A 14,109-nucleotide genomic window follows, 5' to 3' on the forward strand; every position below is an offset into this window, starting at 1 on the left:
AGTTCTTGCTCATTAGATCAGATTTTATGATTTAGGGGTTAGAGAGACTTGGAAAAAGCAGATGAATGGGGAAAGGTATTGAGAATATGCTCAGAAAATACCTATCTCCCATGTCTTCCTAACAGAAAAAACTCGAGTCTCCGCCCCCATCCACCAATCCCTTCCTGGAAGATGAGCCAGCACCAGAGATGGAGGAACTGGCAATGGAGAAAGGAGATTTAGATCAGGTAAGTCCAGGTTGCCTTTCCATATGCCTCCTACCTAACGTTTGCTTCTGAAAATGGGTCTGCCCCCTCTACATGTGGCCCTTTGGCCATTAACCACATTCAGGGATTGTAACTCTGGTGGGCTTTATAGAAAGCCCTTATCTGGAGGTGCATTTTGAAACGGAGTGAAAGAACAGCCTTTCCTGCCCGCCTCTGTCCCCAAAGAGCTTCCCCGCTGGAACGAGCAACCCGCACAAGCTTAATCGGTCCGTGGTGCGGCGGCAGAACGCCTGCCCACCTCATTCATCATCTCCTGCACCTGCCAGCCTAGCTCTCGATTAGGTTCTCATCTGGCCGGTGACGACAGGAGAGAGGCTCGAGGATCCCCAGGAGAGTTCTCAGCACCATCAGCTAGGAGAGGCCTCCAGTCAGTGCAGGCTGAGCACTCGAGGTCTGGCAGGCATCGGGGAGGCCTGGAAACATCAAGGTGACCAAAGGCATATTTGGAGAGTTACTTTTCAGAGCTCACTAGCACTTTCATTTCCTTCGGATTTTCTGTCCAACTCTAAATTTCCTCTCCCTTCATCCTATAGAATGGTGTTTTTGTTTCACTGCCATTTTATGACAGAGCGGTTAGAGCAATAAATCAGGCCTTTTCCTGTCTGGATTAGTGATCCTTCTTTTTAATTTTCTACACTTGGCTGCTCGAGGGTTATTTTATAGCGTTGTTTTGCTCCAGACACCACCAAAAGGGAGGCCTGGGAACCCCATAGCCACGCACTTGCCACTAACCTGCATTCCTGGCATGGTGAGGGTAGGTGTACAGTCATGGCAGGAGCCAAGAGAACAGCATTCCAGGAGCAATTCTGAAGTGATGCAGTAAAACGTGTCTGGTCCACTGATTAAATAATTGTAATAACATGGATACCTCACATTTTTATGGGCTTCATAGTTTCAAAGTCTTTTACGTGCTTTATTTCATTTCGTCTTCCCAATGCCTGCCTCTCATTTTGTAGGATTTTATATGAGCTGCAGTGTGTGCAGCTCAGAGAGGTTAAGCCATTTGCCCAGGGTTACAGAGTTTGGGCATGGATGAGCTAGGACTGGAAGCAAGATCTGGAAGTCAGAGACTAGAATTCCCTCCATGAAGCTTTTACTACACCGTGCTGTCTCGGTGAAAAGTGGAGGTCCCAGAAATGAATGCCATGAATACAGGTGAATGAATAAAACTGGAAGGATGCCTCATGGCTATTTTCCAGAGATCTGTGAGATTAGCTATAATTGATTTAAAGCCATCATATCAGCTAGTGTGAGAGATAACAAAAGATTTCTTCTAACTAAAGAAATGCATTTGTCACATTTGGGGAGGAAGCACTGGGATAGGAAGAAGTCTGGATTTAGAGTTCGTTCTTCTGGTGTGTCCTCCACCCACATTCCATCACCTGCACCCTTTGAGCTTGCTTTGTAGTGCTTTGGTGTGTAGTGCCGTTTTCAGGGCCCTGTGTCTTCCCAGTGCCGGTGGCTGTCATTGTCCTTGTGCTGCCATGAAAAGTTATCCCTTCAGCTGTCATCCCTGGATATCATTAAACTGGATTATGATAGAGGCCCCCATTACTACAAAATCTGTTTACTAGATGAAATATGATTTGTCTTTCTCATGGACCTTTTTGCTCATCCTGGAAGGTAGAGGTTATTGTTGTAAGGACCGAGACTGCTCATTCTAAGGACACAGAGCACAGATAAGGCGGTAAAGCAGAGGCAGAGTCTGGTCCGCCATTAACTGACCACATGGTAGGTTTTTACTCTCTCTCGGCTTGACTAGTGCTTTCATCTTTAGAGAGAGCCGTGGTTTTCAAACTATATTCCTTGGTACCCCATCACATGTCCCTGTGGGGGGTTGGGAGGAGACCAGGGCTCTGACTCCTTCCAAACAGAGCAGTTCGGTTCTGAGTCACTTTTTTCATGGAATTCCAGGGAAAAATTCTTTCGAACCAAGGGTTTGAGATCTGTTTAAAAAGAAAGTACCAAGACCCCTGGACTAGATGACCCACCTGCAGTTTCACTGGCCGTCACTTGTTAGTGACGACACCTGTATACCATCCCCAGCCTCCTGCAGCCTCCCTAGCACTTGTCTTGCTTGTGGTCCATTAGGGGGGAGCTCCAGGATCTCCCTCTTCCCAGCCACTTACTGGCTTCTGGAGTTGGGTGTACAGAAAGCGCAGGAGCCCTGTGGGGATTAGGGAGGAAGTCCATGGGAAGCTAGGGGTGAGCTGAGCCAGAGGTGTGGGGGAGGCCCCCAGCAGTCGTCTGGGTTACCCAACCCATTGTGTCATTGCAGTAAGTAGATAGTTGGCCCTCAAGGACAGGGTCCCTCCCTGCTCACTCGTGCAGCATAGGCTGTTGAGGAAAGAGTGTGAACTTGAAAAAAGGTATTTAGTTTGAGCTACCAGTTGCCAACATACTCCCAGTGATGAAAAAAATGGCATGTGAAAGGGGACTGAGGGTGCTCGAAGAAAAAGGGAGAAGAATAAGGAGTTTCTGGTTTAAAAATGTACCCTTCTGGTGATCCAAGCAGTTAGATTTAATCTGTTTACATTGGATGGTAATAAAAGGAAGTGGGGCCAGCTGCAGAGCTCCTTACTGTGACAACAGTAACCTTCTATTATTCCCTCAAACTCCGGGAGGAAATAACTGAAACATCTGCGGCTCTTGGACAGAATTCACACACTCAGACAGGCAGCCCGAATGCTACTGCTAAATGACTTCGTGTGTTCTTTCAGCAGACACTCAACCCTTTGGGGAGCCGGACAGCTCACAGGGAGAGCCAGTGTGAACTGAAATTCCAGTACCTCTTATCTAAATAGCACGGTCATCAAGCAGCTATAGGCCGGAGACAGCCCTGTGGAAAAAAAGCAAAAAGGAAACTTTGGGCAGTCCCTCCCATTGTTCCCCTTTTGCTTCCAGCTCACACTGTAAACGTTGCAAGGGACCCGGAGCTATGGTGTTGGGTCTCCCCTCGCTGCCAGGAGTGGCATTGGTGGGCAGAGGCAGGGTGGAGCAGTCACCTGCCCATAGGGCTGGGACAGCCACACTGTCTGATGATGCGGCTCCCTGAGTTTCAGGTTCGGAGTGCTCTGCAGGGCGTCATCGGACACATGGTCTGGGGAAGACTGACCGCGATGACTTTGTTGGAATAACACGGAGTTCTTTTCTTTTATCACTTAGAGTCTGTCTCTTATACATACTCTGAATGAGCTCCTCAGACTTCTCTAGACCCAGATTTTTATTGTATATCATTTTGCACATATGTAAAAGGGAATAAAAGCAAAATAAATAGGTTAAGATATTCCTAAACCCACTTCACATTCAGAGTCCAACTCTCCTGTACCACTTTTTAAAAAAAAAAACTTTGTGTTTTGAAATAATTATAAATTCCTAAGTAGTTGCAGAGTGCAGAGAGGTCCTGCGTACCCATCTCCCAGCCTCCCCCGGTGGTGACAGCTACCCTAACTATGGTGCATTGTTAAAACTGTGAAATTGATTCTAAGCCCTGTTTTACTCAGGCACGAATGCCCGTGTTTTCCCACACTGCTGTCCTCTGGGCTGTCCAAAGTGTTGGTGATGTGCCGTTGCTTGAGTGCTCCATGACGGTCTCTGGGGCTATCTGCCAGGCCATTGGCACCCATCTCCCAAGCTTTTTATTGTTATTTTTATTTTTTCCTTTTTAAAAAGAAAATACCTAAATTAGAGAAGAGTTTTAAGAATATTACAAGAACTTATATATCTTGCACCTGGGTTTACCAGTTGTTAACATTTTGCTACAATTACTGTATCATTTCCTTTTCTTCGCCCCCCATTCCTCCTCTCCCTCTCTCTCCCTGTCTTCCCCTCCCTCTCTGTCTCTCTCTCTTTTAGAATAGTTTGTAAGTTAGCATATATCATGTCTTTTACCTCTAAATATTTCTGTATGTATTTCCTAACAAGAAGGTCATTCACTTAAATGACCACAGATCAAAGTCAGAAAATGTAATGTCAGTACAGGACTGTTATCTAATTTATAGAGCTTGGATTTCATAATGTAGCCTTCCTAAGGTGATAAACTAAAACATGGTCAGTAATTGGAAAATTGCACATAAATTAGTAAACAAAGCCAAATACAAAATACTTGATTTAAAACATGACAACATTCTGTATTTTATAAACTCCCAATTTATAATTATCAGAAGCTATCCTGCAGACATGTGAATACTTTTGTCACAGGAAGAAAATGTAGATAAAGAGGATAATTATCCTTACGATGACTGTATTAATAAAAAGATAATGGGTATCGTGGCTATAGTTTTCAATTCTAAAATCAGGATATCTGGCCTTACAGAAGTTAGACAAATTAAATTACATTTGTCTATTCACTTAACCTTATTGAAAAAAATGAAATAATAAATAACTGACTTGGAAAATACAGAATAATTAGGTAAGAACCACCCCTACACAGCCATCGTACTACATCACGGATCCGCTGTTTTAAACTGATGGGAGTGTGGGAGAAAGTCCCAGGGCATCTGTGAAATGAAGTGGAACTTTGGATCCAGCCAATTCAAACTCAGTGAACCCAGGCTGGGGAGTCTCTTGTGCTCTCAGCCTCAGACCTCACTTTGGTGGTGGCTTCTAGGTGATAAGGGAAAACAGCCTAATTATAATTATTTTAGGAAGGACCAGAGTTTCTAAAAATCTTGCAAAAAAAAACTAAGGTCATGGAACTCTCTGAAGTGATAAGGGAGAGAGTTACACAGGAGACTGAATGGGCTATGTCTAAAGGTGACATTTAATTTTGGGGGTTCATTTCCAGTTTTTACAGATGCTATTAACCATTACAGTGTTTTATTTTTAGAAGTTAAAGAAGAAGGGAATCATTCTGTTTGTCATTAGAGGCTTAGTTTTTCCTGTGTTAATTAAAAGATATGAACAGTTCAACAAGTATGCTGTTGGTATCAATTTATGCCCAAATTTTACTCTGGTATCAACCCCAGCAAGGGCTGGGGGTCCTTGTGCTGGCATTCGATGATAAAAAGAATTGACTTTTTTTTATAAATAGAAAGAGATATGTCGGAGGATCTTCACTTAGTTTTTTTAGATTTTTTTTTTTAAAGATTTTATTTATTTGACAGAGAGACAGCCAACGAGAGAGGGAACACAAGCAGGGGGAGTGGGAGAGGAAGAAGCAGTCTCCCAGTGGAGGAGCCCGATGGGGGGCTCGATCCCAGACCGCCGGGATCACTCCCTGAGCCAAAGGCAGACGCTTAACGACTGAGCCACTCAGGCACCCCTTTTTTTTAGATATTTTGAAAAGAAATTAGGAAGCAAATGGAGTTTTTAAATGCTTACCTACCTAGATGGCCTAATATATCAGTGGTTTTTAAGTATCAACTGGGGACCAGTGCTGGCCCTGTTTTACAATGGTCCAAGGCAAAAAATAAAGACAAAATGGCCTGCATGCCTGCCTGTCTGTGTACTATATATCTATCTGTCTGGTATAAGGTCACCAACTGTCTTTTCATAAGAAGGACTGCTCTCATGATGCTGTTTTCTCCCTATAAAGTGTTTGGGTGTAAAATACTCTTAGGGACTGGTGAGAATGGAAAGTGACAAAACAAAAAGCTAGCAATGCTATGTTGGTCTCTTACCGTTCTTTTTCTTGCATTTACTCATCAGTGCAGTTCAACAGGCCGGGAACCATCATGGCAAAGCAATGCTATAATAGAAAGAGTTTTCTAGTTCGGGAGGTAGGAAGCTTCACTGTGTGCCTTTGGGCAGGCTGCTAGAACCCTCTGAGCCTTCCTTTCTTTAGGTGTAAAATAGTAGTACTAATTCCTACACCGAGGGTTGTTGTGAAGAATAGATGAGATGTTATTTCATATTGGAGTGTTTGGTCCATAATAACAGTCACTAAGTGGAGGCTGTCAGAAATAGATCACATGAAAGCACTTTATAAATTCTAAAGCACTGTACAAATATAAGATACCGTTAGTAGCTTGGGTTTAAATTTTTAAAACAACAGTCGGATGATGAATAGCTTCCAGACTGAAAGCGCATGTGTTATCAGAGCAGCAGTAAATCTTTCCCCAGACAGGGCAAGTCCGCGATGCTGACAAAGCTGGCTCATTGTTCACAAACTGGCATGAGTCATAACGCAAGACATTATTGACTGCTTCTTATCTATGTCAGGAGTAAACTTTGAAGGGATGAATTCTTTGAAACTGCTTAAAAGCTTGCAAAGATGGCTCAAGTGTAGGTTTCTTTCTTCTTTTTTTCCCCCCTTTACAGCCAAAGAAGCCGAAAGCCCCAGACAATCCATTTCATGGCATTGTTTCCAAGTGTTTCGAGCCTCATCTCTACGTGTATATTGAGTCCCAGGACAAGTGAGTGATGAACATTTTGCTGTTTTCTACTGTGTCTCTCCCTCCTCTGGTCATGGTTGGGCCTCGCAAGGGCACAATTCCTTCCAAAGGCTGAAGGAGGGACTTAGCAGGCCTCCTGTGACCCTCCCTGGAAACCTTCTAAGGGTTTTTTTTATATCGTATGAATGTTATTCATTGTATCCGTAAATCTTAGAAGCCTGAGTTTAACTCTAATAAGGTCCCAAATGAATCCCAACAACCCTTTCCCATGTGGGCATTGAGCTCTTATATAGCTAGACAGGCTTGACCATGTCAGGCACTGAAAAACGGAGAAAGATAGCTGAATCTCTAATATACATATTTTCAAGTATAATTTGTTCAGGTTTTCATTTTGAAATCATTTAGACTTGCAGAAAGTTACAAAAAATTCTCATAGATCCTTCTCCCCCCTGAGAATGCTACCATTTTATACATAATCACAATTATCAAAATCAGGAGGGTAACATTATGCCATGAATGTCCACTTTCTGGCCCAAGATCCCACCATGCCTTTGGTTGTCAGGTCTCTTTGGTCTCCCTTTACCTTGAATACGTCCTCAGTCTTTTGTTTGTCTCTCATGACCTTGACACTTCACAGAGTATCGACAAGTTATTTTCTACAGTGCCCTCTGTTTCAGTTTGTCTGATGTTTGCTCTTGATTCAATCCAGATTATGCATTGTGGGCAAGGATGCCATACAGATGATGTCGTGTCCCTCTGGGTACGTCATATCAGGAGGCACATCATATGGGTGTGTCCCATCACTGGTGATGGTAACTTTGCTCACTTGCTTAAGGTGGTGCTTGCTAGCTTTCTCTGCTGTGAAGCTACCATTTTTCTCTTTGTAATTAATAAGTATCTCATGGGGGGATACTTTGGGACTAGTGAATATCCTGTTTCTCCTCACACTTTGCCCACTCATTTTGACATCCCTTGATGATTTCTGCCTGAAGCAGTTATTACTGTAGTGTTTGCCAAGTGTTGGTTTTCTGTTTCTATCATTTCTCCTCTATTCTTTAATTGGAGTTCTTCTGTAAGGAAGCACTTCCCCCTCTCCCCCGTGTGTGTGTGTGTGTGTGTATTTATGTCAGTATGGACTGGTGGATTCTTACTTTATTTTATGGATTATTATCCATTTAATATATGTACTTTTTACAAACTCAGGAGTTCCTGAAAATTTTCAGTCAGAGGAATATCTTCAAGTTCCAATGTCCGTTATTCATGCAAAGGAGGAAGACCCCTCCTCATCCTGAATGTCTGTCCACAGCCAGAGGAACTGTTAAGGCCCTTCCACACTGGAAGGCAGATTTTGGAAAGGTCAGGTTTCTGGAGACAGGCTGGCCCCGGCTCTGAGACAAGGCCCCGTAGCCAGAAGAACACACTTGGGAGGACCAGACAGTGGCTCACGCAGGGAATGCAATAGCGGCTGTGAGAAAGTTCTCAAAGGGAGTTCTCTGGGAAAGCACTTAGGCGCTGAAATTTAGTCCTTTTTTAAAATTTTTTTTTTTAAAGATTTTATTTATTTATTTGACAGAGAGAGACAGCCAGTGAGAGAGGGAACACAAGCAGGGGGAGTGGGAGAGGAAGAAGCAGGCTCCCAGCAGTGGAGCTTGATGTGGGGCTCGATCCCAGAACGCTGGGATCACGCCCTGAGCCAAAGGCAGACGCTTAACAACTGAGCCACCCAGGCGCCCCTAAATTTTTTTTTAATGCTTCTGTTGTGGGTTAGCAAATTCTTGTTTCTGAATATGTTTCAGATGTAACCCACAAGATTAAGAGACTATTTCAAGTGGAATCACTACATGGAGCGTTATTTTTATTCACCTATTTGATTTTGTAGATAGTGTCTACTCTTTTTGTTCCCAATTATAAGATGTTTCATATTTTTTAAAGATTTTATTTATTTATTTGTCAGAGAGCAAGCACAAACAGGGGGAGTGGCAGGCAGACAGAGAAACAGCAAGGAGCCCAATGTGGAATTCGATCCCAGGACCCTGAGATCATCACCTGAGCCAAGGGCAGACACTTAACCGACTGAGCCACCCAGGCATCCCAAGAAAAGTCGTAGAAAATGAACTTTGTAGGAGAGCTTCTCTGTTAACAAAAACAACCTCTTGCCTGCCGTCCTCCCCAAAAAAGAGTTGCTCACGTTTTGCCTTTATGAAGCCAGTTTGCCTCCTCCTGTCTATCCAGACGTTGGGCTTATGTCGGAAGGCACACAACAAGGCAGTAATTACTTATTGCCATTTGCACCTTTGGAACACCCTGTCTTCTGTGTTAAAAAGTTCTTTCTCTGGGGCGCCTGGGTGGCACAGCGGTTAAGCGTCTGCCTTCGGCTCAGGGCGTGATCCCGGAGTCCTGGGATCGAGCCCCACATCAGGCTTCTCTGCTGGGAGCCTGCTTCTTCCTCTCCCACTCCCCCTGCTCGTGTTCCCTCTCTCGCTGGCTGTCTCTCTCTCTCTCTCTCTGTCAAATAAATAAAGAAATAAAATTTTTTTAAAAAAGTTCTTTCTCTGGGTTAATAAGCATCTGCCTTCAGCTCAGTCGGTTAAGTGTCTACCTTCAGCTTGGGTCATGATGTCTGGGTCCTGGGATCTAGCCCCGAGTCAGGCTTCCTGCTCAGCGGGGAGTCTGTTTCTCACTCTCTCCCCCTCCCCATCACCAGTTCTCTCTCTCTCTCTCTTTCAAATAAATAAATAAAATCAAGGAAAAAAAGTTCTTAGGAAGTTAATAAGACACCTGGAGGGGCAGGTAAAAGATCCGTTATTTACCTATGAGATTTTTGGACAAAACCTCTTCTTCCCTCATCAACCCAAATTCTTATTTTTAGAAAGGTTTAAAAGCTGTTGGATCCAGAGCTTAAAGTGCATATCTGAGATAACCACATACTTTCCCCAAACCTACCTGGTCTAGAGAGTCGTTCTTCTGAATTATCATAATTCCGGTATCTACTCTTTTCACATGGCCTTGATTCATATAAAGTGTACTCATTGTTCATGATACTTCGGGCAGAGAGCCAGACCTCCCTTCCTTAGGGACTCTCCATTTCTCTATGAAAAATGAAGTGCTGGCCACTCATCTTGCCGTTTGGCCTCACTAGGATGTTTCCACAGCACTGGGGAAGTAGCAGAAGCTGCTCGTAGGAGAATTGCGTAGGTTGTGCTGTTGTCGCTCCAGAAGAAGCAGAAAGGCTTGAAGTAGAAAACAGAGTTCAAGACATCCATGTCCTCATCTTTTAAAGCAGAGAATCAGACAAAATAATGCCTAAAGTGGTGGCTATTAACCTTTTTTTGAGTCACGGATCCCTTTGAAATCCCGATGAAACCGTAGATTCTCTTGCCAAAAAAAAATTCACATAAACCCACCCACTATCTTGAGTGCAATTTCAAGGGGTTGTACAAAGCCCGTCCTCCCTTTTGTCCAAGAATCCTAAGGGAAGAAGCTCAGGTGGGGACTGATTTTGTACATATTACATTCTTGTAGCTCTGACTCAAAAATCTACAAGGGAGGAAAATCTTAGACCATTCACAAGCTCCCAGATGACAGAGACCCAACATAGTGTAGTGGAAAGAGCGTGGGCCTGGATGCCAGACAGACCTGGATTTGAGTCAGAGCTCTGCACTCGCTAGCCTGGGACCTCAAGCATGGTACTTAACCTCTCGGAGTTGGTTTTGTCCTCTCTCCAGTGCAGTTAGTAATGTTCCCCTCACAGGATTAGTGGTGAGGATGAGATGAGAGGACGTGTTGGCACTTGGCATGAGTGGTCAGGAGCTGTGCCTGCCCTGCCCGCCCTGTGCTCTCGTCCCAGACTCGTCAGCGCTTAGGGGGCCTGATCAGTATTGCCAGCTTTCTGTTGGGCCTGGCATAGGGGTCTGCCCTCTCGTCTCCCCAGCCTCCCACCTGCCCAGGGAAAGTTCTGGCAGCACCTGCGCCAGCCAAAAGCCAAAGAGCAGTGGGAGGACTGCAGAGCCGGTCCATAGGGAGGAGGAAGGAAGTAGGGCTATCCCCAGAGCCATCTCCTTAGCAGATTGGGCTGAGCCGTCCTTGCGTGCTCTAAGTGGCTTTCTCAATTTTTGTTTATGTTCAAGAAGGAAGTTCATACAACTTTTACTCTTGGGAATATAGTAATTTGCTCTGACTGACTCTTGGAGAAGAGATTTCTCTACATAGACACTTTCTTCAAATTGCAGGCAAGAGTGCCCCGTTACTCCTCAAGACTTCAGTGCGTGTTTCCTATAAATAAGCACACAGTCTACCTAACCACAGTACACCTATCAACACCAGGAAGTTAACTTGATCCACGAGTACCATTGAACTCGTAGACTCCATTCCATTTCGCCGGTGGTCCCCATCATGTCTTTTCTAGATCCAGGATCCATGCCAGGACCACAGGGTCCATTTACTTGTCACGTCTCTTTGGTCTCTTCAAGACAGAAAAACAACTCATTCTTTCTTTATCTTTCATGACCTTGAAATTTTTGAAGAGTACAGGCCAGTTCATTTGTGGAATGTCCGTCCGTCTGGGTTTGACTAATGTTTCCTCATGATTTATGATTTATGCAGAAGCGGTGCCGGGTTCTTCTCAGTAATTCACATCAGGAGGCGCATACTGTCGGCTTGCCCTGCAGCTCGTCGTGTTCCTTTGTATTACTTGCTTTAGATAAGTCTGCCAGGCTTCTCTCTTTATTAATAAGTAATTAATAATAATTAATAACTGTCAGGAGAGATGTTGAAACCATATAAATACTCTTTTTCTCATCTCTCACCTCCTGCTGATACTTGCCCGAATCATTAATTACTGAGATAGTTGCCGAATGATGATTTTTCTAATACCATCATTTCTTCTGTGTTTATTAGTTTGCATTATAGTTTAAGAAAGAGCTTTCTCATCCCCACTTATGTCAGCACGTACTCGTGGATTCCTGTTTTATTCAGTGGATTATAGCCGTTACTACCTTTTTGTAAGTTTATGTTGGAATAAATTTAAACCTACATGAAAGTTTCAGAAATAGCGCAGATTTCCCATATTCCCTTCTCCCAAGTTCTCCTGATGTCAGTGTCCTACATAACCGCAGCACAGTTACCACACCAGCAAGTTAACATTGGTACAGTTCTAGTTACTAAACCCAGACCTTATTTGGATTTCCCACTGGTTTTTCCACTGATGTCCTTTTCCTCTTTCAGGATCCATCATTATTTTATTGCTCAAATCGTCCCCGATTTGGCCACTGGAACGCCTCAGGCTGGTTTTTCATGCTTTTTGCATGCGCCTATCATTTCTGGGGCCGTTGTTTTCTGGCCCAACAAAACATACCAGGCTCATCTGGTACTTTCCTACGCCAGCCCAAGTCACCCATTTTTCCAGGCTCTCTGGTTTCTTTGGCGGGGAATGATATTTAGAAACTAAGTTCTGGGCATCAGGTATGTTCATTACTGCTTGTGTGTCATGCGTCTGGTTCCTCGCGGCTGAGAGAGCTAAGGACTGTATGTGTGTATATACATAGATGTATAAACACAGACATCTGTACCTATTTTTATACCAACGTATATATTAAAACCTTTGAGTTTATGCTGATAACTAATTCCGATCCAACACCGCGGGGTTTATTTTCGCTTCCCGCCTTGCTCGTCTCTAACCACATTCTGCAGCAGTGAGAAACTTGGCTCCCCACATCTTCCATGGATTTCCTTATTTGCTCCATTTACCTGTGTGTAGTCCATCTCCCAGTTGTGCTCAAGCCACACCTTGGCTCCCCAACCCCACTGGCCCCAACCCAACGGCAGGGGCGGAGCGGTGCAAAGTAGCTTGAGTACCCTTGAATTAACAAGCCCGGTAAGATCCTAGGGATCCTGACCTGTGTTGCCCATGCTCAGTTCCTTGCCAGCTTTGTCTGACTGCCATCTTCCTTTCCCTGTGCCATTCTGGTTAGAATATTGTTGCTAGGGATGCCGACTGCAAATCCACCAGAAGAAATTCCTTGGTCGTTCCTCTACCATCCACACCCGTGACACGTTCCTTTAAGTGGAGAGAAAGTGAACACGGCCGCAAGCGCGATGCCATCTCTCTGTATAGCGCCTCAGTGTTGTAAAAGCAAAGCGTGGCACGGTGGACAGAGCTGGGCATTGGAGTCAGACGTCCACATTTTCAGATTCCAGCTCCGACAAATTCTGTGACCTAGGGCAAGCGATATTATTTTGCTCAGTTTCATCCTTTACAAGATGGCGGTAAGAATGCCTTCTCTTCAGGGCTGTTGTGAGGAGATCGTGTTTCTAATGGCGCCGGTACGGTGCCTAGTGTACAGGCTTGTGGCCAGGTGGGAGGTTGTGTACGGCGTGACGGTAGGAAGCTACCAGCGGTTTGCTGTGGGAAGACAGAAGACTGGGTAAGTCAGACTGAAAGTCAGACTTGCCCAACTGCTGACTTCTCCCGTAGCCACGTCCCCTCCTCCGTACAGCCCCCCTTCCACACACCGTATTCTGGGCTCGCTTCTGACTCCAGGCCTGTATTCCCTCACCTGAGTCTGCTGCGAAATTTTCTCTCGTTTCCTTCGTCTGAAACAAATTGTTCATATTGTCTGTACTGCCAAATTAGCATTTTGTTGCTGTCTTGAAATCTAAATATCATGAGCATGAGGGTCCTATCTCCCCAGATAGACCAAAGCTTCTGATGGGTCAATGCTGTGTCTTAACGCCCATACCCAGCAGCACTTGATCAGCACTTGACCCTTTATAAACTCTTACTTGATTGTAATTGCTTTCTGGTGTAAAAAACACCTCCTTATGACTCCAGTCAGCAGGTCAATAGGACACACACTCCTTTCTCTAGTAGTCTTACAAAAAGGTCTCGCCAGAACTCAGGCTAGTGTTTGGTGCCTGGAAGGAAGGACAACTTTTGTTGTTGTTTTTTAATTGAACTCATTTATATCTTATATGTATGGCACACAGAGCCTTGCACGTACAAATTGATTGGATTGGACCATCTGTGCTGTGACATGTCAATCACTCGTTTTCCGGTGTTTCATATGGCATAGAAGCGTGCAGATGCAAACAGCGTGGTAAGGGAGGGAAGCTTAGTCTGAGGGGTTTGTAGCTCATGCGCGCAGAGAACAGTGTCAGAAGCAACCTGGGAGACAGCCTGCAAAGTATGGAAGATCTTCAGAGGTTTTTTTTAAGTGGAAATTTTCTTTATGTTCTATGAGCATGATTAATTTATAATCTTATTGATCGAGCTGGCTATGAAATACGAGGCAGGGAAGTAAGTATCCTGACTTCAGCTTCTAGGGGAATTGGATGAGTGGTCAAAGTAAAAACACTTCAGAGCTCTGGCCCCTGTTTTTGTTGGCACTAGAGGTTTGGCGATTAGAATCTCTCCTAAGAAGACTCAGATGGAACGTTTTGCTTTCCTGTTACATGTTCTCCACTGCACCAGCCCTTGCCCCATCTCCACCTACCCACCCTTCCGTTCCCAT

At 44.5% G+C, this 14,109-nt stretch overlaps 1 protein-coding gene across 3 annotated transcripts in view; it reads left to right on the forward strand.

Annotated features, from left to right (window-relative positions):
- VPS53 (VPS53 subunit of GARP complex) overlaps positions 1-14,109 on the forward strand; it is a 135,694-nt gene that overhangs the window by 69,979 nt on the left and 51,606 nt on the right. For all 3 annotated transcript variants that reach the window (XM_026517807.4, XM_026517811.4, XM_044390816.3), the window contains 2 exons: positions 126-227; positions 6,528-6,622. In XM_026517807.4, the coding sequence (XP_026373592.1) occupies positions 126-227; positions 6,528-6,622 (197 nt within the window). The remainder of the gene's footprint in view (positions 1-125; positions 228-6,527; positions 6,623-14,109) is intronic.

Source organism: Ursus arctos, unplaced genomic scaffold (assembly GCF_023065955.2).
Source record: "Ursus arctos isolate Adak ecotype North America unplaced genomic scaffold, UrsArc2.0 scaffold_24, whole genome shotgun sequence".
Taxonomy (NCBI): Eukaryota; Metazoa; Chordata; class Mammalia; order Carnivora; family Ursidae; genus Ursus; species Ursus arctos.